This window comes from Scyliorhinus torazame, chromosome 3 (assembly GCF_047496885.1).
Source record: "Scyliorhinus torazame isolate Kashiwa2021f chromosome 3, sScyTor2.1, whole genome shotgun sequence".
NCBI classification, from domain to species: domain Eukaryota; kingdom Metazoa; phylum Chordata; class Chondrichthyes; order Carcharhiniformes; family Scyliorhinidae; genus Scyliorhinus; species Scyliorhinus torazame.
In genome coordinates this window covers 131,701,546-131,727,631 of record NC_092709.1, presented here as the reverse complement: position 1 = coordinate 131,727,631, position 26,086 = coordinate 131,701,546, and the positions used below count along the sequence as shown (strand labels likewise).

The 26,086-nt window shown below is 44.9% G+C and overlaps 1 protein-coding gene across 2 annotated transcripts in view; it reads right to left on the bottom strand.

Annotated features, from left to right (window-relative positions):
* Positions 1 to 26,086, bottom strand: part of fras1 (Fraser extracellular matrix complex subunit 1) — a 714,708-nt gene that overhangs the window by 209,685 nt on the left and 478,937 nt on the right. For both annotated transcript variants that reach the window (XM_072496214.1, XM_072496215.1), the window contains exons 30-33: positions 22,539 to 22,701; positions 18,751 to 18,929; positions 6,664 to 6,786; positions 4,402 to 4,516 (exon numbers count right to left, since the gene is read on the bottom strand). In XM_072496214.1, coding sequence (XP_072352315.1) covers positions 4,402 to 4,516; positions 6,664 to 6,786; positions 18,751 to 18,929; positions 22,539 to 22,701 — 580 coding nt within the window. The remainder of the gene's footprint in view (positions 1 to 4,401; positions 4,517 to 6,663; positions 6,787 to 18,750; positions 18,930 to 22,538; positions 22,702 to 26,086) is intronic.

The following is a 26,086-nucleotide window of genomic DNA, read 5'->3' as shown; positions in this document are numbered from 1 at the left end:
GAAGACTTTGGCATAAAATGTGGTATGAAATAAGAAACATGCTGGAGTGATTTAAAAATAGAAATCTAATTTCAGGCAACTTTTTACATTTATTATTCATATCTTAACCAATTAGTTAGAGCTATAATCTCCAGTTTTGTAGCGTTCTGTAAATAATTATTCTGAATATAAAATTTTACAATATTAGGTTTTTTTATACAGTAACAGCATTGCTTCTAAACATCTGCTTATGATACATAGGACAGTGCAAATAAAGCTTTCTTATCAAAACCATGGGCCCGATTTTCTATCCACGTTGCACTCGGGCGAGAGCACAATGTGGCCGGAGAATTCTGGGAGAGTCCTCTTATGGGCTTCCCAGCAGCCTCCATGGCTCGCTGGATTCATCCAAGTCCCGCGAGGTATTGGATTCGGAACTCCAAAAGGGGCATGGTCAAATGGCACTCCCGGAAGTAGATCTTAAACCTACTTAAGACCTACTCACCCGGATACACCAGTCTCCCTGATTCTCCAACCTCCCAGGGAGGCTGCAGCCGGGCACTGATCAGGGCTGATCCACAAGAATGAGAACCAGGTGAAATGGCACCTAGGGGGTCTCCCGGGCTATCAGAGATCCCTGGGTGGTCAGGGATAGTGCAGGGTGGCCCCCTGCAATGTGGGCACCTTGGCACAGCCTACCTGCCACCTTGGCACTGCCAAACTGACTAGAACACTGCCCGGGTGCCAGTGCAAGGGTGCGCAGGGGCCAGGGTGGCACTGCGAAGGGTCAGGGCAAGTAAGTATGGGCCTCCCAGAGGTTGGTGAGGTAATGTGGTAGGGCCCTGGAAGGGAGGGGCTGCTGTCAGGGGGCTTAGGGGGACATTGTCCATGGGTGGGGCATGTGGAGGACCCTCAAGCTCATTTAGAGATTGGGGCACCCTTTCAAAATGGTGGCCCGATCTCGGAGTTCAGGTCCCCAGTTCTAAACAAAATTCTAAGTGTGAGCTAAACTGGTGAGACACTCCCTATGGGTCATTGAATAGCGGTGGGGAACTCGCCGGCAGAGCACTCCACAAATGAACATCAAAATTTGGGGGGAGAATAGCTCCCCATTTCCCTTTTTGCTACTTAGCTGGAAAATAATCATGATTTTGCTGTTGATCTGCACTCTTGAACCCTGGTCTTCATCATGTATTGATTAACAGGAAAACGGAGACTCAGATTACAAATATTGTGGATTCTAAATGATAATTGTTCAAATTACATTGATGATCAATGGCACTTGGAAGAACATTTCTAATTGTTCTGGATCCATTAATCATCACTAAATTTCAATAAGTATTTCCACAAGCCAGCAGCAATTTGCTTAATTGAAGAAGTAAGGCACTCTGAATGGGAAGGTAAGTAGGTCTCCTTTCGTTTGGTCAATTAACAGGAAAATAAAAGAAATATTAAGTTTGCAAGGAATTATAAATTATTTTTAAGAAAGCTTCAACTGCACAAGAAAGTAGCAAGTAAAGAGAGACCAATTGTTTGTGTAGATGATGATATTTCCTTATTAATCAGTGCCATAGAGGACAGGCAGGGATATTTTAAAGGCATTGCCAGATAACTAAAAATTGGAAGGAGAGAATGGTAAGATTGCCAAGTAAGGTTAATATGCAGAGGGAGAGTGTAGGGTGTGAAAGCTTAAATAGATGTTTTGCAATTAATATTGCATTTAGTGAGACACAATGAAAGAGAAGATGGATTACATTACTGTAATCAGTCTGTTGGTAAAAAGCAACAGAAGAACAGTGGAATAACATTTCAGGAAATATCGAGTAGGTTACAGGATAACATACAGAGTGGTATTCAGGAGGAGGAAGGAAAATTTTGAAAAAGTTGGAACAGTTTTGTGAAATGAGAGGAAAAGCTGTGGTGAGATCATAGTAGCTGAAGATTCAACATTGTGATTGATGAACAGTTATTTTTATCACAAACAGAAATTGAATAAGTTGGTGATGTATCTGCCTGGATATTGTAAATATTGCAGAAAATGTGAATATTAGTGCAGAAAGTGGGGGCTGTAGTGATGATTCATCTGGAAATAAATGATAAACAGAGAAGCAGTAAGTTCAGGCTTATTGCCTGGAAACCAAAGGATAAAGGAATATAAATTTAGTTGGGTTGCAGTGCAAAATAGTAAATCCACCTCTTCCTCATGTGCCAGGCTTAGCCTGATTCAATTTAAGGTGCTACATAGAGCACACATAACGGGGGCAAGATTGAGCAGGTTCTTTGGAGTGGAGGACAAATGTGGGAGGTGTGGCGGGAGCCCGGCAAACCACGCACATATGTTTTGGGCGTGCCCGGCACTGGAAGGGTATTGGAAGGGAGTGACGGGAGTGATTTCGCAGGTGGTGAAGGCCCGGGTCAAACCAGGCTGGGGGTTAGCTCTATTTGGAGTTGCGGAAGAGCCGGGAGTGCAGAGGCGAAAGAGGCCGATGTCGTGGCCTTTGCGTCCCTAGTAGCCCGGCGCAGGATCCTACTCATGTGGAAGGAGGCGAAACCCCCCGAACTGGAGGCCTGGGTAAATGATATGGCGGGGTTCATAAAACTGGAGCAGATAAAGTTTGCCCTGAGAGGATCGGCTCAAGGGTTCACCAGGCGGTAGCAGCCATTTCCCGACTACCTAGGGGAACGTTAGAGGGAAGACAGATGACCAGCAGCAGCAACCCAGGGGGAGGGGGGGGGGGGGGGGGGTTAGTTTAGTTTAGGTCAATAGACAAGGAGGTTTTGTTACCTGTGTATTGTTAAAAATTTCTGTTTTGTTATTGTTTCGTTTGCTTTGTAAGAGGGAAAAATTGTTGTTTGGAAAAGATTTTCAATAAAATATATATTTTTTTAAAAATAGTAAATCCACAGACCTTTTAACACTCCATTCTTTTTCTTTTACATTGATTTTATTTCCACGATTATTGCCAATTTTTGCTGAATCTGCACAGTATATGATGGGACTTGAGGTGAAGGTGAGAACATAGAACATACAGTGCAGAAGGAGGCCATTCGGCCCATCGAGTCTGCACCGACCCACTTAAGCCCTGACTTCCATCCGAACCCCGTAACCCAATAACCCCTCCTAACCTTTTTGCTCAATTAGGGCAATTTATCATGGCCAATCCACCTAATCTGCATGTCTTTGGACCAGTTACTAGTGGTGTACCACAAGGATCTGTTTTGGGGCCACTGCTGTTTGTCATTTTTATAAATGACCTGGAGGAGGGCGTTGAAGGATGGGTGAGTAAATTTGCAGATGACACTAAAGTCGGTGGAGTTGTGGGCAGTGCGGAAAGCTGTTACAAGTTACAGAGGGACACAGATAAGCTACAGCGCTGGGCTGACAGGTGGCAAATGGAGTTTAATGCAGAAAAGTGTGAGGTGATTCATTTTGGAAGGAATAACAGGAAGACAGAGTACTGGGCTAATGGTAAGATTCTTGGCAGTGTGGATGAGCAGAGAAATCTCGGTGTCCATGTACATAGATCCCTGAAAGTTGCCACCCAGGTTGAGAGGGTTGTTAAGAAGGCGTACGGTGCCTTAGCTTTTATTGGTAGAGGGATTGAGTTTCGGAGCCATGAGGTCATGTTGCAGCTGTACAAAACTCTGGTGCGGCCGCATTTGGAGTTTTGCGTGCAATTCTGGTCACCGCATTATAGGAAGGATGTGGAAGCATTGGAAAGAGTGCAGAGGAGATTTACCAGAATGTTTCCTGGTATGGAGAGAAGATCTTATGAGGAAAGGCTGAGGGACTTGAGGCTGTTTTCGTTAGAGAGAAGAAAGTTAAGAGGTGACTTAATTGAGGCATACAAGATGATCAGAGGATTGGATAGGGTGGACAGTGAGAGCCTTTTTCCTCGGATGGTGATGTCTAGCACGAGGGGACATAGCTTTAAATTGAGGGGAGATAGATATAAGACAGATGTCAGAGGTGGGTTCTTTACTCAGAGAGTAGCAAGGGCGTGGAATGCCCTGCCTGCAACAGTAGTGGACTCACCAACAGTAAGGGCATTCAAATGGTCATTGGATAGACATATGGACGATAAGGGAATAGTGTAGATGGGCTTTAGAGTGGTTTCACAGGTCGGCGCAACATCGAGGGCCGAAGGGCCTGTACTGCGCTGTAATGTTCTATGTTCTAAGGTCCTAGTTTTAGTTGGAAAGTTGGTCTTTTGTAATTTTCGACATCCCTTATATGAAAACGCAGTTTTTTTAACATATTTACTTTTAAATTCACAGTTCATTTGACAAACAAATTAATAACCAAAACAAAACAAGCAGTAAGGAAGATTTCCTCTCTGCGCTACGTATAATAAAAATCTTAAATAAATTTGCATGGGACAGAGGACATTTTTCTCCACTGTATGTATCATTAACACTTGCCATGTTCTGAGAGTAATGGAACAGTGATGTTGTAGATTAGATCCTGGCTTGGTGTGTCTCTGTCTACAAAGGACAATTGTGTAGCCCGAATTACTGTAACCCGATCTTCAAGTGCCTAACAAAAAAAATCATCAGTCATTTAAAAGTATTCCACAAAATAAAACATTTCCCCATTTATTCTAGTCATCCAATGTGACACCTCTCCTCCTATTTTTTAAACTTTAATTGAAAACTGAAACAGGTAGAAATAATGCTTGCAGTTAAAAACCTGCTAATAGATTAAATATCAAAATATATTTGAATTTGAATTATATTTACCAAATCATTAAAGACTTAAGTAGACCAATGGTCAGACAATTATAATTTTTCTTTGCCACAAGGCTTAAATGCCATAAGGCTATTAAAACTACAGGTAAGAAAATTACATCTGTATTTCAACATTGCATATTATGTTCTGCAGCAGTTGTTTTCAAACTTTTTTTCAAGTGACCCACTCTAACCAAATAGTTCACCCACGTGATCCAATAATTTGTAGGCTTTCAGCGGAGTTTCTGATGCTCTATTCACAGCTAGCATTAGTGCTGCTCTGTCATGTCGTGGACTAGGCGGAGCAACTAATGTTCTCCCTGCGAGATTCTGATCCGAGACCCTGGCCAGTAGGTTTATCGGCCATTGGTGTGTCTGGCCTTCCCTTTCGGATGATGGGACAATCCATGGGTCACATGCAGCTTATCATTACATGTGTAGCATAGAAAGATTGTGGACAGGATTTGGCGACCGCCCTGGTGTTTTTTGACGGGGAGGCGGCCCGCCAGCGTGATCTACCGGTCTCGCCACAGTCAACGGGATTTTCTGTTGACAGCACCTTTCGCCGCCAAGCCACCTGTGTGCCGGTGTGGTGCCGGAATTTCCCGCCAGCATGAACAGCCAGTAAATCCCACCCCGTGAATCCAATTACTAGAAAGGGAAAGAAAATTGGTGCCAATTGCATGTACAGGGTACGCTGACTTGTTTATTGCCTCATGCTGTCAATGGGAGAACACATATTTAATTTACCCAGGGAAAATGATAAAGGAATCTTCACAAAATCAATTTTGGCGACCCACGTTTTAAACATCCTGCGACCCATCCGAGGGTCGTGACTCACCACTTTGAAAACTACTATTCTATAGCATTTATGAAACTGAAGAGATAATTTTCAACTTTTTTGCACCTAAGCTAGCTACACTGTCCTCAAGAAGCTGCTGGATTATCAGTTTAAAGTTGAGTAAGATTTAATCAGGATTGGTGAACCAGATAGCAAAGCTGAGAATTTCCCCGACATGTTCATGGTTAACAGATCCAAAAACCATGGGCGGGATTCACCGACCCTCCGCGCCGGAATCCCGCCCGGCACGGGGGTGGAGAATAGCTGGTCACACCAGAAATCATACGTGACGGCGCTTCCGGTGACCCGCCAGTCCCACAAGCGCGGTCGATGCGGCGCCGGTCGTGTGCCGTTGGAACAGGGCCCGCACGGCAATTCTCCGCGGTCGACCGGCCGAACCCCCGCCGGCGTGGTTTACATGCTGGGACCCAGCAGGAACTGGGACCCGCGGCTGCGGTCCTGTTGGGGGGGCGGGGAGTATCTGACTCCGGGGGGGGGCCTCAGCGGTGGCCAGGCCCGCGATCGGGGGCTACCGATCGGCAGGCCATTGCAATCTGGAAGGGACCTACCTTCCTCCGCGCGGGCCCGTTGTGTGGCCCCGCCACGTCGGCGGCGCCAGCGCCGAGGTGGGCCGCCGCGCGCATATGCTGACCCACTTGCGGCCACCGTTCGCATGCGCGGCCGCGCGGTCTGGCTAGCAGGGCCCTGCCGGCAGCCATAGCTGCGGAAGCATGCCGGGGCTCTGCTTGCCCCCTGGAAAATGGAGAATCAGCCCGGACCTTTGAGGAAAAAGTCCGGAGTGATTCTCGCCCGTTTACCGGCAGGCGTGGGGAATTAGTCCCCAGAAGGCAGAATCCCGCCCCACATCTAGCTCTCTGTTGAATTTTCTAACATAATCCAACTCCAATATTTCCGCGAATTGTTACATAAGTTTTACGTAAGTTGGCATATTCACGTTGGTTCATTGAGAACTTTGTGCAAAGAATCAATTAAATTTAGGTTGAAAGAGTCAGCAACATGTAGCTGTTATTGGAAGAGTCCAGCAGCCAGCTTGGGGGGAATTGAGGTGAGTGGGCGGGGTGGGGATGTGGTTAATTTAACAAGACAATGCTTACTGTGACTTGGAGAGGAGTAATAACTCCCAAAGCTAATTGTGGAATATCTTCATTTTTCGGTAAAACTCCAATTTGAAATATGTGGCTTTCAGCTCCAGTATATGTCCTGCCACCATTTGTAAACTGCAATAAATAAAATCAAAAGTGTGACAGAAATAGTTTCTTTAACAATTTTATTAATTATTTGTTCCAAGGAACTACAATTTGCTTCATAATAAACCAAAAGAAAATCAATGTTTAATTGAATGGCTGTGTGTGTATTCTCTGAATCAAGTTGTAATAGTAATAAACATTTGTCCAAAAAGTCACTGCAATCTTCAACGCGTGAGAGTCCAAGGTCTCAATCCTTTAAGTGATTCCTTGATGTGCTTTACTCCAATTCTGAGTCAGTCACTAGGAATTTAAACCTCGCTTTAAAAGTTATCGGTCTGTACGATAATCATAACAGTATTCATGAACAAACATGTCCACATTTGCAGCTCCACATACAAGTTACTTTTTTAGTCTCTATTAGAATCATAGAATCCCTACAGTGCAGAAGGCAGCCATTCGGCCCATCAAGTCTACACTGACCTTCTGAAAGAGCACCCTACCTAAGGCCACTCCCCCACCCTACCCCTGTAATCCCACTTCAATAAGGACATGGGAGTCCAAACTGAGTGGTAGCACAACGTTTTATTAGCAAACACAATATTAACACTCCCCGGTAGACCCCTCTCTGGTTGGTGCCTTACTGGCCGACCTTATTAATTCTAGGTAATTGAGATACCCCGCCCTAGCGAGGGAGCTTGTACTCTGCAAGGGGAAGTCCAGCATTCCTTCCCATCCCGTAGTGGGATATTACACTCACTTAACTTTTGGCCACTTGGGACAATTTAGCATGGCCAATCCACCTAACCTGCACATCTTTGGACTGGCTCAATGCTTTTCATTTTTTAATCTTGATATATATATATATTATGTAACATCTTTGAGGAGTTTCCCTTGATCTTAAATGCCAATGTGTTTTCATGCCCTCTCTACTTTTAGCTCTGCATTTCTAGACTTTTAGTCAGTTCTTGGTATCTGACATCAGATTTCTTTTTTGGCTTATCCTACTCTGTATGTTCTTTTACTTTCGGGGAGGGGAGGTGAGGGTATCGGGGAATGGGGCATGGAGGTATTTCTGAGTCCAACACTTTTCTTTGTGGGAAAATATTTGTTCTGAACTTTCTTTAGTTCGTCCTTGAATGCCTCCCACTGCTCTGACATCAAATGTAACTTTTGAGTAGCTGTTTCCAATCCACGTTTGCCAAATGGTACCTCAGCTTAGTAAAATTGACCATTCTCCAATTTAAAAATGGAGTCTTGGTTGAGCTTTATCCTTTTCCATAACTAATCTAAACCTAACGGAATTATGAACGTCATCACTATAATACTCCCCACCCCTTCCATCAGCCCAATGGCTCTGAAGAAACATGACATCATTCAGAATAAAGAAGCCCACTTGATCAACACCCAATCTACCACTTAGCATTTACTCCCTCCACCACCAGCACACCATTCTGTCTATATGTACCATCTGCACTATAGCATCATGTCAAGGTTCCTTCAACAGCATCTTTCAAACTGGGATCTTTACTGCCTAGAAGAACAAGGGCATCAGGTACATGGAAACACAGCCACCTACAAGCTCCTCTCCGGGTCATATACTATATTGTCCTAACTTGGAAATATATTGATATTCTTTCATTGTCATTGAGCCAACATCTTGGATCTCTCTAGCTATCAGCATAGTGGCTATAACTGCACCACAACTACTACAATGGTGCAAGAAGATAGCTCACACCACCTTTTCAAGGGCAGTTGTGAATGGGCAATAAATGCTGACCTTGTCAGCGAAGACCACATCCCATTAATGCTTTAGAAAAAAAATACATATTTTGCTGGAGCCAGTTTTTATTCACCCAGCAACCTGCATGTTAATCTGGAATGTATTTTGAATTTAGGCCTGGATGCCCTAGTGTAAACTCAGACTTTGGATCATCTGCACATTATAGAAACTGCCCAATATATTTCAATTTGAGTTGCTTGTACGGCTTAAACTTTCTAAAGGAGAAATTGTGATGTCTCACTTGTTCGGAGTATTTTACAATTAAATGGAAATTTAACTTTAAACTTCAGAACTAATAATAAGACATTCCATATAAACCTTAATCAAAGAACTTCAGACAGTTTCATTTGGATAGTGCATTCCACTGTGCTGCTTTCAGTGCTCTGCAATAAAATCTCAGGCCCAAAGTGCGATATGCCTCTTAGCAGACTAAATTTCTGACTCAATTTAAGTAAAATAATACATGTGTTTTGACATTTCTGCATTCATGCACCGAGACAGCTGGATTTATACATCAGCTTTCCAATTAAATCAACTGGTCAATAGAAGTATTTTGTATTGCACATCATTTCTTTCTTAGAGAACTAATAAGGGATAATGAGCGGATCAGATATGTCAAAGATACAAAAGGAAGTGGATCAGGGGTTATGGGGAGAAGGCAGGAGAATGGGGATGACAAAATATCAGCCATGATTGAATGGCGGGGCAGACTCGATGGGCCGAGTGGCCTAATTCTGCTGCTATGTCTTATGGTCTTATGGAAGTGAGAGTGGAAATTGTGGAGGACTAGCCATAGTTTTCCAGTCTTTTTTTTTCCAATTAAGGGGCAACTTAGCACGGCCAAGTCACTTACCCTGCACATCTTTTTGAATTGTGGGGGTGAGACCCACGCAGAACCGAAGGGCTGGATTCTCTGCATCCCGACGCCAAAATTGCAGCCGGGTCGGAGAATCCATTTCCCCGCATGGATTTGGGACTGGCGCTGGTTCCCCAATTCACCTACCTGCGCCCATTGCTGGAGGCCCGCCCAGCCATTCTTCGCCCCTGACCGTCCAAAGTCCCGACGGCATGGATCTACATGGTCCTGCCAGTCGGGATACTAGCATGGCCGTTGCGGACTCAGTTCACTGCCACCCTGGTCGGTGGCGGGCCGATCGGAGGGCAGGAGTGCCCTTTAATGCGGCCAGGCAATTTTTGGGCAGACGGTCCGGGCCAGTCATGCGGCCGATCGGGGACACTATGTTTAGGGTCCAGCACCGCGGTCTGAGTCCGCCAGGAAGCACGGCACGGCTACTGGATGCCGCCGCCGTGCGCATGCACGGCCTCTGATCCGTAAGTGCCGGGTCCCGTATCTGCAGCAAAAGCTGCTAGTGTCACGCTGGTTCACTGCTAGCCCCCTGCAGGGCTAGGAATATGTGGCCCTTTCACGCCAGTATTTCAGGGGTGAAAGTCGACAGTTTTTATGACCGCATGGGGACATAGTCCCAAAAACAGAGAATCCAGCCCAGGGATTTTACAATCTTCTTAATATCCAGGGTTGGTGCCAGAGGACTGGAGAATTGCAAATGATACACCCTCGTTTAAAAAAGGATGTAAAGATAATCCCAGCAACTACAGGACACTCATTTTAATTTCAGAGATGGGGAAGCTGCTACAAACAATATAGAACATAGAACATTACAGCGTAGTACAGGCCCTTCGGCCCTCGATGTTGCGTCAACCTGTGAAACTACTCTAAAGCCCATCTGCACTATTCCCTTATCGTCCATATGTCTATCCAATGACCATTTGAATGCCCTTAGTGTTGGCGTGTCCACTACTGTTGCAGGCAGGGCATTCCACGCCCTTACTACTCTCTGAGTAAAGAACCTACCTCTGACATCTGTCTTATATCTATCTCCCTTCAATTTAAAGCTATGTCCCCTCGTGCGGAACATCACCATCCGAGGAAAAAGGCTCTCACTGTCCACCCTATCCAATCCTCTGATCATCTTGTATGACTCAATTAAGTCACCTCTTAACCTTCTCTCTAACGAAAACAGCCTCAAGTCCCTCAGCCTTTCCTCATAAGATCTTCCCCCCATACCAGGCAACATTCTGGTAAATCTCCTCTGGACCCTTTCCAATGCTTCCACATCCTTCCTATAATGCGGCGACCAGAATTGCACGCAATACTCCAAATGCGGCCACACCAGGGTTTTGTACAACTGCAACATGACCTCATGGCTCCGAAACTCAATCCCTCTACCAATAAAAGCTAACACACTGTACGCCTTCTTAACAACCCTCTCAACCTGGGTGGCAACTTTCAGGTATCTATGTACATGGACACCGAGATCTCTCTGCTCGTCCACACTGCCGAGAATCTTACCATTCGCCCAGTACTCTGTCTTCCTGTTATTCCTTCCAAAATGAATCACCTCACACTTTTCTGCATTAAACTCCATTTGCCACCTCTCAGCCCAGCGCTGTAGCTTATCTATGTCTCTCTGTAATTTGTAACATTCTTCCGCACTGTCCACAACTCCACTGACTTTAGTGTCATCTGCAAATTTACTCAGCCATCCTTCTACGCCCTCCTCCAGGTCATTTATAAAAATGACAAACAGCAGTGGCCCCAAACGAGATCCTTGTGGTACACCGCTAGTAACTGGACTCCAGTCTGAACATTTCCCATCAACCACCACCCTTTGTCTTCTTCCAGCTAGCCAATTTCCGATCCAAACTGCTAAATCACCCTGAATCCCATGCCTCTGTATTTTCTGCAGTAGCCTACTGTGGGGAACCTTATCAAACGCTTTACTGAAATCCATATACACCACATCAACTGCTTTACCCTCATCCACCTGTTTGCTCACCTTCTCAAAGAACTCAATAAGGGTGTGAGGCATGACCTAACCTTCACAAAACCGTGTTGACTATCTATAATCAAATTATTCCTTTCCAGATGATTATACATCCTATCTCTTATAAACCTTTCCAATAATTTAGGACTAAATTAATAGTCACTTGGGCAAGTGCAGGTTTACAAAGGAAAGCCAGCATTAGTTTTCTAACTAATTTACTGGAGTATTTTGAGGAGGAAACAGAGTGTAATGTCATTGATGCGGTGTACATGGACTTCCAAAAGGCATTTGCTACAGTGTCGCGAAACAGACTAGTGAGCAAAGTTACAACACATGGAAGGGACAGTAGCAACATGGACATGAAATTGGGCTGAGTGAGCGGAATCAGATAGTTGTGGTGAACAGATGTTTCTCATATGGAGAAAGGTATGTAGTGGAGTTCTTCAGGGTTTGGTGTTGGTGCCCTTATTCGTCCTGGTATACCTTAATGACGGGACCGCGATGTACATAATTTCAAAATATGCAAATGATCCAAACTTTGGAAACATTGCAAATAATGAGAAGAATACTGCAACACTTCAAAAGATCATGGACAGGTTGGGGGAATGGAGGAATGAGTGGCTGATGAAACATAATGCAGAAAGTGTGAATTGATTCATTTTAGTAGGAAGAATGCAGAGAGACAATATAAAACAAAAGGGTATGATTTTAACTGGGATGCAGGAGTAGAGTGACCTGAGTGTAAATATACAGAAGTCAGTGAAGATGGCAAGACAGATTGAGAGGGTGGTTAACAAGGCATACAGTATCCTAGGCTCTATTAGTAGGGGCATAGAGTACAAGAGCAAGGAGCTTATGTTGAGCTTGCATAAAATGCTGGTTCGACCACAGCTGGAGTACTACATCCCATTCTGGGCACCGCACTATAGCAAATAAGTGAAGGCATTAGAAAGAGTGCAGAAGAGGTACATGAGAATGGTCCCAGGGATAAGGATAGATGGAACAGGTTGGAACTGTTTTCATTGGAGGAGAGAAGATTGAGATGAGATTTCACTGATGTATTCAAAATCAGGAGGGGTCTGGATAGAGTATATGGGAAGAAACAGTTCCCATTGGTGGAAGGAGCGAGACTGAGAAGGTACAGATTTAAGGCAATTGGCAAAAGAAGCAATTGAGATATGAGGAGAAATCTCTTTACGCAGCAAATAGTTAGGATGCACTGCCTGAATGTGTTGGAGGCAGGTTAACTGACGCATTCAAGAAAGCATTAGATTAATATCTGGAAAGGAAGAATGAGAAGGGTTACAGAGAGAAGTCAGAGGAATGGCACGAGGTAAATTGCTTATCTGGGGAAGACACGTTAGGATGAAAGACTGCTTTCTGTGCTGCACAAATTCTGTGATTCTGTAATGGCATTACATATTACTTAATAATATGTATAGCTAAGAACTATTCAATTAAGGAAACACCTACAACCTACAGAACCAACTGTATTGTTCCATTAGGTGACTACGGATGCTTTGTTTTAAAATCCCTCTTCAATTAGTTTACCCAGTGTCATTCTCATTTTAATAACTTCCAAAGATTTCACTCTCCATTTTTACTCACAAATTGTCACATCATTCTTCATCACTAGGTATCAACATTAACAGTGCAAAACGCAACCTCAGATTTGTATGTTTTGTGCACTTCAAAAAATTAATTCTTGAACAAATTTACAAAGGAACCTTTGCGAAGTCATGAAATATTTCAACAAGGTCAAAAATGGGATTCGTCATCCGTGTCACAGTGGGTAAATGTACCACACCAGGTGATAGAACCAGAAAGATCCTAAATTCAATCCCCCATCTGTACTATTCTCAGTCAGGATGGCAGTAACACATAAAACATACTTTAACAATGCATCTTGTTCAGTTTGGATCACAGGAAAGTAGCTCATTTGTATCAGCTTCCTTATGATTTAACCATAGACACATCCGGCTGAATGTTTGCGCAGATGGAAAGCTCTTCATCTTAGCAGAAACGACTCTGGCGGCACGGATATGGAAGTCCCACCCCCAAATCTGGCATCCTCCATTTTCACATGGGGGGAGATGGTGACAGGTTCTAATTGGACCATGTGATTTATGATTTGGACATTCCACGACTGAAAAATTGAACTGTTTGAGACAGCTGCCTCAGTTTAAAATATGCAGCTGCCTCAAACAGTTCAATTTTTCACTCGTGGAATGTCCAAATCATAAAGTGTGCACTTTAGACCTGGCAGCAGGTCAAAACTTACTGGAGTTCTTTGGAGTTGTTGGGTACCCATTTGGAGAGGTTAGGTACCTTTTGGATATAACCTTTGGATATAACCTTTGGGAGAGGTCAGATGCTCTTTGGGATTGTTAAAAGTAGACATGAATGCGTATTGGAAATGTCATGCTTATTTGAACTGTCAAGGGATTGGAGTTTCAAGGCATTTAAATTGGATTGGATTGGATTGGGTTTGTTTATTGTCACGTGTACCGAGGTACAGTGAAAAGTATTTTTCTGCGAGCAGCTCAACAGATCATTAAGTACATGGGAAGAAAAGGGAATAAAAGAAAATACATAATAGGGCAACACAAGATATACAATGTAACTACATAAGCACCGGCATCGGATGAAGCATACAGGGTGTTAATGAGGTCAGTCCATAAGAGGCTCATTTAGGAGTCTGGTGACAGTGGGGAACAGTGGGGACAGAACGGGCAGCACGGTAGCATTGTGGATAGCACAATTGTTTCACAGCTCCAGGGTCCCAGGTTCGATTCCGGCTTGGGTCACTGTCTGTGCGGAGTCTGCACATCCTCCCCTTGTGTGCGTGGGTTTCCTCCGGGTGCTCCGGTCTCCTCCCACAGTCCAAAGATGTGCAGGTTAGGTGGATTGGCCATGATAAATTGCCCTGAGTGTCCAAAATTGCCCTGAGTGTCGGGTGGAGTTACTGGGTTATGGGGATAGGGTGGAGGTGTTGACCTTGGGTAGGGTGCTCTTTCCAAGAGCCGGTGCAGACTCGATGGGCCAAATGGCCTCCTTCTGCACTGAAAATTCTATGATAAGCTGTTTTTGAGTCTGTTTGTGCATGTTCTCAGACTTCTGTATCTCCTGCCCGATGGAGGAAGTTGGAAGAGTGAATAAGCCGGGTAGGAGGGATCTTTGATTATGCTGCCTGCTTTCCCCAGGCAGCGGGAGGTGTAGATGGAGTCAATGGATGGAGTCAATCTTTTGCCAATTAAAACTGCCACAGAGTCATAGAAAAGTTACAGCACAGAAGGAGGCCATTCACCCCATCTTGGCCATGTCAGCCTGAGAACACCCAGGTGCTCTTTCTAATCCCACGTTCCTGCGACCAGTTTATAGCCCTGCAGCTTAGAGCACGTAAGGTGCAGGATCAGGTACTTTTTGAAAAGAGTTTTGGGTCTCTGACTCCACCACTAACCCGGGCAATGAATTCTGGACACCCATACTGTCTGTGTAAAGAAGTTCTTCCTCATGCCCCCTCTACACCTTCTGCCTCTTATCTTGAATCTGTGTCCGCTGGTTCTAGAATTCTCCACCAAGGGAAACAATTTTATCCTGTCCACTCTAATTCTTCCCCTCATAATTTTGTACACCTCAATTAAGTCACCCTTCAGCCTTCTTTGTTCCAAGGAAAATAACCCCAACCTATTTAATCTCTCTTGTACCTACATATTCTAGCCCTGGCAACATTCTTGTAAACCTCCTCTGCACTCTCTCCAGAGCAATTACATCCTTCCTGTAATGTGGTGACCAGAACTGCACAGTTGTGGCTTCACCAGTGTCTTAAACAATTCCAAAATTATATCCTTACTTTCATATTCTCCTCTTCTGACAATGAAGGGGAGCATTCCATATGCTTTCTTAACAACCTTGTCTTTAGGAACATGTGTACTTGTACACCAAGATCTCTCACTTCATCTACCCCTCTTAGTGTATTCCCATTTATAGTGTACTCCCTATACCTGTTTGACCTCCCTAAATGTGTGACCTCACACGTGTCTGTGTTAAATTCCTTTTTCCACTTTATCACCCACTTCACCAATCCATTGATATTATTCTGAAGATTGTAGCTCTCCTCTACACTGTCCACCATTCGGTCAATCTTTGTGCCATCTGCAAATTTCCTTCCCAATCGTGCTCTCCATGTTAACATCCAAATCGTTAATATATAACACAAACAGTAAGGGTCCCAACACCGAGCCCTAGGAGTACCACTTGAAACAACTTTCCAATTGCAAGGGCAGCCATCGACCATTACCGTTTGTTTCCTGGTACTAAGCCAACCTTTGATCCAGTTTGCCACATGGCCTTGTTGGCTTTCACTTTCTTGACCAATCTACCATGTGGGACTTTGTCAAATGCCTTGCTAAAATCCATGTACACAACATCCATTGCATTACCTTCAACTCTTCTTGTCACTTCCTCAAAGAATTCAATCAAATTTGTGAGACAAGACTTTCCTTTAACAAATCCATGCTGACCATCCACAACTAGTCCATACCTTTCTATGTGACAAGTTAATCCTATCTTTTAGGATTGATTCTAGTAATTTGCCCACCACTGATGTAAGACTAACTGGCCTATAATTGTTTGGCATTTCCTTCGAAATGCCATTTTAAACAATGGGACACGTTTGCATTTCTCCAGTCTGCTGGTACCTCCCATAAATCTCATGAGGATTGTAATATCATCCTCAGAGCATCTGCTACCTCCTCCCTGACCTCCTTCAGTAGCCTCAAAAATAATCCATCTGGCCCTGGCGACTAATCAACTTTCAAGGATTCCAATCCTTCAAGTACTTCCTTTCGCTTTATGCTTATCCCATCCAACATCTCACAATGTTCCTCCTGGACTACTATATCTGCATCATCCATTTCCTTTGTAAACACGGAAACAAAATATTCATTTAAAACCCTTCTCACGCCTCTGAAGATGGTGTTAAAATATGCCCGTGCTTGTTATTTCACTCTGTTTATTGACATAAGCCTGAGTGTTATCTATACGAGATTAATAACTGATGACTGATTTCACAACCTTTAATTATGACAGTTGGCTGCCTTTCAGTTCACAATTTGATTGACCGCTCCAAGTGGCTATAAGCCCTTTGGCATGACTATGGATAAAAGGGATTAAAGGAATCTAAATACCGTGAATGGGTTTTTAATCAGTAAGCATTTTGTTTTAAATATGACATTTATCAATAGGCATGTAAGAAATTTGTCTAATCTTAAGTATTATATTTAATTTCAGCATGAGTCCTGAGGTCTGCCCATGGTGGATACTGGCTGTGTTATAGGTAACAGGGCAAAGAGTGGGTGTTAGGGGCACAAGTGGTCATGAATTCGCACTGGTGCTATAAGGGACCATGGATTTGGGTAGAGGGGCAAAGATTGACATAGGGGTCATGGTGGAGGTGGAAGGCATGAGGTGGCATGGAGTGGAATTGATAGGGCATGGGGAGAGGGAAGGGGAGGGGATGTGGGGCTGCTTTTAAGTGCTGAAGCACTGAGGCTGGCCTTTCACCCAGTCTGCCTCCACACCCAGCACCAAACTGTTTCTGTATGGTAGTGGCCGCAGCTCCCATTTGCATTTGCACCCCATCCCCCCAACACTTTTTTCCAGGTCCAGTTTGTGGAGTTGGAATTATCTCGGGTGTACTTCCAATCCAGGAGGAAAATTCAGGCCATTGTTTTGCCAATATAGAAGTGTCCAATGAGTGAATGCAGCAACCTCGGCTAGGAAGGAGGAGAATGGGAGGGGGTGGGGGGGTTCTACATTTCTTATTCCTAATTGCCAATAAAGTGTATATTTGTTTACTGAATCTGAAAGAGAAGAAATGATTTTAACCAGATAACTCTTGCTAAACCTGACATTCAGGTACTTCTGAAATGAAAGACAGAAAAAATCAGAGCGTATTTGGGAAGACTGACATTTTTCTTAATATAAATTCCCAAGCATTATATGTGGTTTAATGATATAAGTGAATTATATGTTGACTGGCCGGGTGGAGAACTGGTAGTCCCCATTTAATATTACTAAGCTTGTTTATATTCATTAAATTGTATGCTAATTGTCTATAAACTGAATTTTGAGGAGGGGGGAAAAATGGATTGCGTAAAATATTGGTGTTTTAAAAATTTTTTACAGTCAGGCTAACAGACAACTAATATAGAAAATTTAAATGTGGGTGTTGGGTATTCTTTGACTTGTCCTCAGCAGAGAATTCTAAGATTGTCTCAGTGAGACTAAGAGTCAATCTTGTGCAGGTCAATCAAGTGAAAGTGATTCTGCACAGGAAATTCTACAGGCACCTGGTTCTAATTGCGGGCACTAACTAGAGCGTGCGATCCAACTGATAGATTTTAACACTTGGCATTCTGAAAAGATCATCGCCGACGAATACCGCAACCTTAGCAGCAAAGATACTCATCTCTCATTCCCAGTTTAATTCCCATTATTTTGATCCTTTCCTACGCTCACTGTGTGTCTGTTTTGTCTGTATGTGGGTGGAGGGTGGGACGGTGTTAGAGGAATAATTAGCTTAGCAGATCATTGTTCTATTATCACTATTATATGTTTATCTCTTTTCCTGTATCAAATTTTGGGGCAGCATGGCAGCATAGTGTTGAGCACAGTTGCTTCACAGCTCCAGGGTCCCAGGTTTGATTCCCGGCTGGGTCACTGTCTGTGCAGAGTCTGCACTTTCTCCCCGTGTCTGCGTGGGTTTCCTCCGGGTGCTCCGGTTTCCTCCCACAGTCCAAAAATGTGCAGGTTAGGTGGATTGGCCATGATAAATTGCCCTTTGTATCCAAAAAAGTGAAGTTGGATAGGGTGGAGGCATGGGCTTAAGTAGGGTGTTCTTTCCAAGAGCCGGTGCAGACTCGATGGGCCGAATGGCCTCCTTCTGCACTGTAAATTCTATGAAATAAATAGGGACTTCTACAGGCTAACCATGTCAATTCTGAAGAAGATATTCACCTTAAATATGAACAGAGTTCTTGTTCAAATGCTGATCAACCTACATTTCCAGACCGTTTCATTTTGCACTTGAATTCTAAATAGTTTTACAGGAGGTTTCCGAGTGATTCTTTCCATTATGTTCAGAAACATTTTAAACTATCACTTGCTAAAGCACAGGGTTTGTGGCACCTCTACAGTTAGCTTTTTAAACGAGGTCTCCCTTCTGCCCAGTTTATCTGGCAAGTTTAGTTTGATGTTCGCATTGGCTATGTGAAGAAAATAAGTCAGAAGTCAGTGATACAAACTGCAATATAGCATCTTAAAAGCAACAAAAGATTCCTCATACCAAACCCCCTATATCAGTACCTGAAACTTAAATGAGTCCTCTGTAGAAGTTATCCCTGAGTGTTGGTACCACACAATGCCGTTGTTAAGATCCTGCTGAGTAAATGAGTTTGTATCAGTAGCTATTTTCCCATCTGGCAATGTTTGCCACCCATCAGCTGGGCCATCTGCTGGCATTGGGACCAAAAGGATCACATCACCTATTGAAAATGAAGGATCACAATAAATGCACAGCAAGTTAACATGAAACATGCTTCATGTAATTCATGCTACCAGAAGGAAAAAAACAGGCAATAGATTTTCAGCTGTTAGTATGTACAAAACTGAAATGGAATTAAATATAAAACTGAACGGTGCTTGGAATAATTTTCTAATCTTCATAAAAATGTCAATTTTGTTCCACTCCTCCAACCCAGGAAATGAAATATAGCATCGGTACAATCAGATCGAGTGAGCTCAATGGTGACCTATATCTACTGCACAAAGACGAGCCTAGCCAAACTTTGTGATGGGAATCTGTTGTGCACATTTAAATGAGCTATGGGCAATGAAACTACTGCCAACGGGCTTGTGCACAATTCTGCTTTGTAGTTGCATTGGTTCCCTGGTGCAATGGCATCTGGCAGGGGCTGTTAATTGGTCTAAATGCATTTAGACAGTTTTCTTCTAATTTTCCACTTGATATTAGGACTGTCTGTGGTGGCACTGGATGAGTCTTTATGAGAATGGCAGCCACCAATGCAATCAATCAAAGGAGAGCTTTTTAATAATTAAAAATAATTGCAAATGTTTTGGATGAACCACAGATGTTGCTGGCCAAACTACATTGTGCCATTCCCCAAGACCTGTGGTAGCCTTTTTTCCACCCTCATCTGCTAGGTAGGCTCCTCAAAAGAGGCAGCAATCCTACTGGGAGGCGTTAAGAATAACAAATATTTATATGGCCCTAACCACAGAAAATCGGCCAGGATCAGGGTGGGCAGAAAGTGGAAAACTATGACCCCTATCCTTAAAGCATATTTGCCTGGGGACTGGGGCAAATCAAGGTTGGCAGCAATTCTCAAAGGACTGCAGCAAGTCATTAAAAAATAAGTGGTCATAGATCATAGAATTTACAGTGCAGAAGGAGGCCACTCGGCCCATCGAGTCTGCACCAGCCCTTGGAAAGAGCACCCTACCCAAGCCCACACCTCCACCCTATCCCCGTAACACAGTAACCTCACCTAACCCTTTTGGACACCAAGGCTAAATTGCATGGCCAGTCCACCTAACCTGCACATCTTTGGATTGTGGGAGGAAACCGGAGCACCCAGAGGAACCCACACAGACACGGGGAGAAAGTGCAAACTCCGCACAGACAGTGACCCAAGCCGGGAATCGAACCTGGGACCCTGGAGCTGTGAAACAACTGTGCTAACCATTGTGCTACCGTGCCTACAGTGCCGTAGTGAGAAGTGGAGAAATTGAACAAAATGGCTCAATGAATATATATAACAATAATACTGAAGAGGCAGGCGTCCTGTAACTGAAGGGTGCCCATATTTGAAACTGAAGACTAATCTCCAGCAAAAGCACAGGAACAGGTTATATGGATGGAGGCTGCTAAGTGAATGCAGTTTATTCTTGCACCTGACTGAAAATGGGAAAGAAGGCTCATTTCCTGTGATGCCCATCAAGAAAGGTACAAGTCCAAGGCTGGATCTCTCACATGATCGGGGAGGTACCATTTCAAACACTATTCTTGTCCACACCTGCTGCTCTTGTGCGTGCAGTTGTCCATTGTACCAAAGTCAGATTTTTCTTGCAAATGGAGGTGAGGAGCACAGAACAGGTATGGGGACCACAAATTGGGATAGAAGATACAGCCTATGTTTGACTTGAGCTCTGTTGCAACTGGGTGAGACAGCAGAAGCGGGAAGGTTTCATGCAAACAAAGAATAGGCTACAAGCAGGAACAAGGCGGCTGGTGTGATATCAAACTCTTCTGTTTTGTTTTCAGAGAAGTTCTTCTGACTGGTACTAGCTAGCTATATTGTTGTGCCGGCCTGTACAGAACGCGATCTGGCGGGCTCTACATTACATCACAGACACACATTCATTTATTGAGATAGATAAGTGAAAAGTGCAGGATTATGAAAAGTCAAAGATGAGAATCGTCTGCTGGAAAAGACCAATGTTCAGTGGAATGATGATGAAGTGTTTCAATAAAATGGAATCAGACATAAAGCTTTAAAGTATTTTTATATGAAGGAACAATAAAGAGAGGAAAGCTTTTTTCACTGGAACAAAACAGTTTAAGAGTTCCAACGTAGGCTGTTCAAATTATGAGGTCAATTTAGAAAATCTATGTGCGAGACTCTCCGTTTGGGAGACACTGGCCGAGATTTTCCAATTGCTGACGCCAAAATCGCGTTCAGCGATTGGCCGGTGAATCCGTTTTACGTCGTTATCGGGGGCGCCGCCGTTTTTCAGATGCTCCGCCAACTCAAAAACGGTGTAATTGCTGAGTAAGCCACATGCCATTAGGATGGCCCCAGGATGTCACCTGAGGCCCTCCCCCGATGCTCCGACCCTGTGTGCTCACAGTTTTCAGGGACCTCGCATGGTGGCTGCGGACTGTGTGGGGCACCGTTGAAGGGGGAGGGGGCGGGTGCCATTCCACCGGCAGGGGGGGTTTCGGCAGAGGCTAGGAGGAATGATTCGGGGGCACTATCTGGCAGGCCAGGTTTGCGCGTGGCCGTCGCCATGTTGTATGGCGCGGCCACGGACCCGGCCATTCTTCATCCGTATCTTTGTGGCAGGTTCCTTTAGTTTGGGGGGGGGGGGGGAGTTTAGTTAGGAGGTCTCTGTGGGAGGAGGGGCTCCTCTTTAGGGGGTCAATGAGCAGGGTTCTCCCTATATAGACTCTGAGGGGTATCTCCCAATCTAGGGGGTCTCTGAGGGGGGGGGTTCACCCATTTTAAGAGGTCTCTGGGGCGGTCTCCTATTTAGGGGGTCTCTGGGAGGTGGTGGAGAGGGGAGGTTCTGGTAGGGGAGGGGCGGGCAGGTTTTACATTGTTGGGGGGAGGGGGGGGGAATGGCCTTCGGATGGACCATGGCAAGGTCCACCACATCAGGGCCACATTGGTAAATACCAGTCGTGATCCTCGCCCACGTGATTCCCGGCCCAAGGGACAGAGAATCACGTGGGTCTGAAGACTCTGGTGCCTGGCCCGCTAAGTGACCTAATGACCCATTTGTATCCTCCTGCTGGTGCGCAGGCATGAACCCCAATCCCACTGCCAGAAGAGGGCAGGAGCATCGCAAACGGATAAGCGCCCACCAGCGCCTGGCCAGGTTTCCTCCGGACACCCGATTCTTTGCCGCATCGGGAATCCTGTTGCTGGTGTCGCAAGGCCCAGAATCTAGGCCAATTTCTACTATTATTAATTCTGATGCAGAAATTTAAGTTCATCCTCAAAAGAACAAAGGAAAGGTTGGGAGTTTTTTAGATTATTATGTAGAAGGTTGTTGTGACAAGGCATATCCAACCAGAAACAGTGATAGACGCAGAATCCATTATACCTTTTGAAAGGGAAGTGGATAAATATTTGAACTAAAAACACTAGTTTATGGAAAAAAGGCAGAGATGTGGGAAAACAGACAGTCTGCAGACTCCTCCCTGACATGAACCTACTGGAGGGAACCCAGTCAAATCATTTACAGCTTTTGACAGAACGGAAGTATCAGACTGCTTTATCCAATAGAAAAGAGTATAGGGGTTTAAAGAGATATTGGGTGATGTATTCATTAGTTCAATCATTAACTACCAAATTTAGGGGATTCTTCTGCATGTATCAGGTTGAAGACAATCTCAGAGTCTCTGGCGTCCTTGTCTGCTGCCTGTAGCAGTCTGTTGGTAATCTGTAGTAATCCACCCTCAGGAACCCATCCTCGTAAATTATTCAGGAGCTGTGGCCCTTTGTCAATATCCTGAAAAGAAAATCAAGAAAGTTAAAATATAACAGATCTAACAATCTGGACTGAGTGGATTAGCAGATTGTCCGTGTACTTTTCGGACCGAAGTTTGATTGGGGGAATAAAAATCTTGGCTACTTGTCAGTTGCAAGACTTTATGTGAAATGAGCTTGAATTACCTAAAACTAAGTCCCAATGAGTGCATTGGGAACCACAGAAGGTTAAAATGTCGAAGGCCATTCACCCCACCAAGCTTTAGCTAAAGCATTTTGATTCTGTTCCACGACCCTGCTCTCTTCCCACGACCATGCATCTTCCTTGTCACTTAATATTATCTCTGCCTCAATCACTCGTTGTGCCAAAACATCTCATCCCCACTGAGCATAATCCTTCCAATCTTTCTCTTCAACTCAGTGACAAGCTTAAATTGATCAACGCTCACCACTGGCACCTCAGCAAGAGGAAATTCCATGGCACATAATTTAGCAAAATTGGTAGTTCCAGTTAGGTTAAGCTTCATGGTCCAGAAGGCGAGCAGTTAGAGGAGACAGCAGGTTATCTGCTGACTGGAACTGGGATTGGGGGGGTACCTGGCAGTGACAATGTATTTTTCTCAATTCGACCATTTAAGTGGGATGAGTCGCCATCTTAGGTGGGCCTGCGTCCTGGGAATCTTCGGCAAAGCTATGACCTATCGCAGTGATAATGGCTGACTCGAGGCTGGAGGGGGGGGGGGGGGGGGAAGAGAAAGAGAGAGAGAGAGACCAGAACTGCGTGCTAGACCAAAGGGTGGATCATTCTAGGCTGAGATTGCTGGTTCTGGATGGGGTATGGCAAAGGCATTGATTGCTTTCATGGAGGAAACGGGGGAGGGGGAGCCAGACACTTGGTGGTTTTGACATCTGGGGGAGAAAGAGTTTTCGCTCTTCTCCGCAGTACATAATGTATTTTCCAGGATTTACTATTTCATCATGAACCCAGTGCTATTGGCAGCGGTGAAGAAATTGGAGTACTCTGCGATGGTCATTTCTGACCATGCTCCATGGTAGACCACGAGTTGGAGGTACGCTGGGGGCATCGCAAGGAATGGTGGTTGGATGTGGGTCTGCTGGAGGATCTGGGGTTCTTGCAAGGATCTCAGGGCTGTTGGGGATTATATTTTGTATAATGATAAAGAGGAGGTCTCGCCCTCGATACTCTGGGAAGCGCTGAAGGCAGTAATTAGGGGTGAAATTATCTTTCAAGGCGCATGCAGAGCTGGAGGCAAGAAGGGAGCAGGATAAATTGCTGGATGATATTATAGAGGTTGATCGCAAGCACGCAAACAGCCCTTCCCCAGAACTATCAGCAGAGAGGAAATACTGCAAACACAGTTCAATCTGATCTCTACAAATAGAGCTGTTGAACAGCTGAGGTGAGCTAAAGGGGCTATTTACAAATATGGGGAGAAAGCGAGCCAGCTTCTGGCATATCTATTGAGGAAACAGGAGGCAGAGAGGGAGATTACCCAGATTAGGGCACGGGATGGGGGTCTAGTCTCGGACCAGGAGAAGGTGAATGAGGTATTTAAGAACTTCCATGAAAATTTATACAGGTCAGAATTGCCACAGGATGGGAGAGATATGGTGGAATTCCTGGGGGAATTGGAGGTTCCCAAGGTGGAAAAGGAGCTATGGGAGGACCTAGAAGCTCTGCTAGACTTGAAAGAGATCAAGGAAGTGCTGAATTTGATGCAGTTGGGGAAGGCAGCGGGGGCCCGATGGATGTCCCATCTCCCCTCTGTTGTTTTCATTAGCAGTAGAGCCTCTAGCCATGGCCCCGAGGTCCTCCAAAGCATTGAATGGAATAATTAGAGGAGGTGTGGAGCACAAGGTCTTGCTGTAAGCCGACAATTTGTTATTATACACGAGGGATCCAGAGGTGTCAATGGTAACAGTATGGGAATCGTGCAGCGTTTTGGGGCCTTTTGTGGCTATAAGCTAAATATGGGAAAGAGTGAATACTTTATGGTTAGGGTACCGAGGCAAAGAGGGGGATTTAGGGAGGTATGAGCAGGAAGTCATTTTTGGTATTTGGAGATAGCAAGGGACTGTGGGGGAAACTCTGGAGGTTGAATTATACAAGTCTGGTGGAGAGGCTCAAGGTGGACCTGCAAAGGTGGAACAGTCTCCCATTATCCCGTCGGACCGAGTGTAATCGGTTAAGATTAATATCTTGCCGAGACTTTAATTGTTATTCCAGTGCCGTCTGATATTCTTGCCCAAGGCGTTCTTCAGAGAGGTTGGCTGGCTGATGACTGGGTTTATTTGGGCGGGTAAGGACCCGAGGATCAGAGGGGGGGGCTTGGCCTTCCCAAGCTTTCAATACGACTACTGGGTGGCTAATGCTGAAAAGGTGCTAGAGTGGTGCCGGGATTCGGAAGAGCTTTGGGTCCAGGTGGAAGCAGAGTCTGTGAGGGGAGCAAGCCTAGGAGCATGGTAATGACTCCATTACCGGTCTTGCTGAAGAAATACTCGACTAACCATGTGGTCATGGTGAAGTTCCAAATTTGGAGGCAATTCAGTCAACATTTTAATTTGAGGGCTGCCTCAAGGCTAACCCCCATCTGTGGGAACCAGCTATTTGAGCCTGCTAGGTTGGATTTGAGGTTTAAGGATGGAAGGAAAAGGGTTTGGAGAAGGTGATGTGCTATCCTGGGGAACTGAAGGAAAAATATGGGCTTACAGAGGCTGTTTGGTTCAGGTATTTTCAGGTGTGTAGCTGGGTCAAAAAGTACTTCTCTGCCTTTCCGGTGAAGCAGCCTTCTACCTTGCACAAGGGGATCGTATCCCGCTCGGGCTCGGAGGTAGCCAACAGGTTGGGTATATAGCAGTGGATAGTGGGGGAGGAGATGTGCTCGGTTGAGGGCATGAAGGCAAAATGGGCGGAGGAACTGGGGCCGATTTTGTAGGAGCAGGTTTAGTGCGAGGCAGTGAGGTGAACTCGGCTCGTCCTATGCGAGGCTGAATCTCAACCAGTTAAAAATGGTGTTCCGGGCACGCCTCACGAAGGCTAGAATGAGTCGGTTTTTGAAAGGGTGGATGGTAGATGTATTCGGGGGCCTGATGGACCACGCATATATGTTCTGGTCATGCTCACGGCTGGTGGGCTTCTGGAGGTTTTTTTTGAGACTATGTCAGCAATCCTGAACATTGGGTTGGAACCTTGCCCATAGTGGTGATTTTGGGGGTTTTGGTTGCACTGGAGCTCCGGACAGGGACAGACATCCTGGCCTTTGACTCACTGATGGCAAGGAGGCGGATCATTTTGGACAGGAGTCAGCTACATTGCCAAGCGCCTCGGCGTAGCTGGGTGACTTGGAGTTTTTGCACCTCTGGAAGGTTAAGTTCACCGTGAGAGG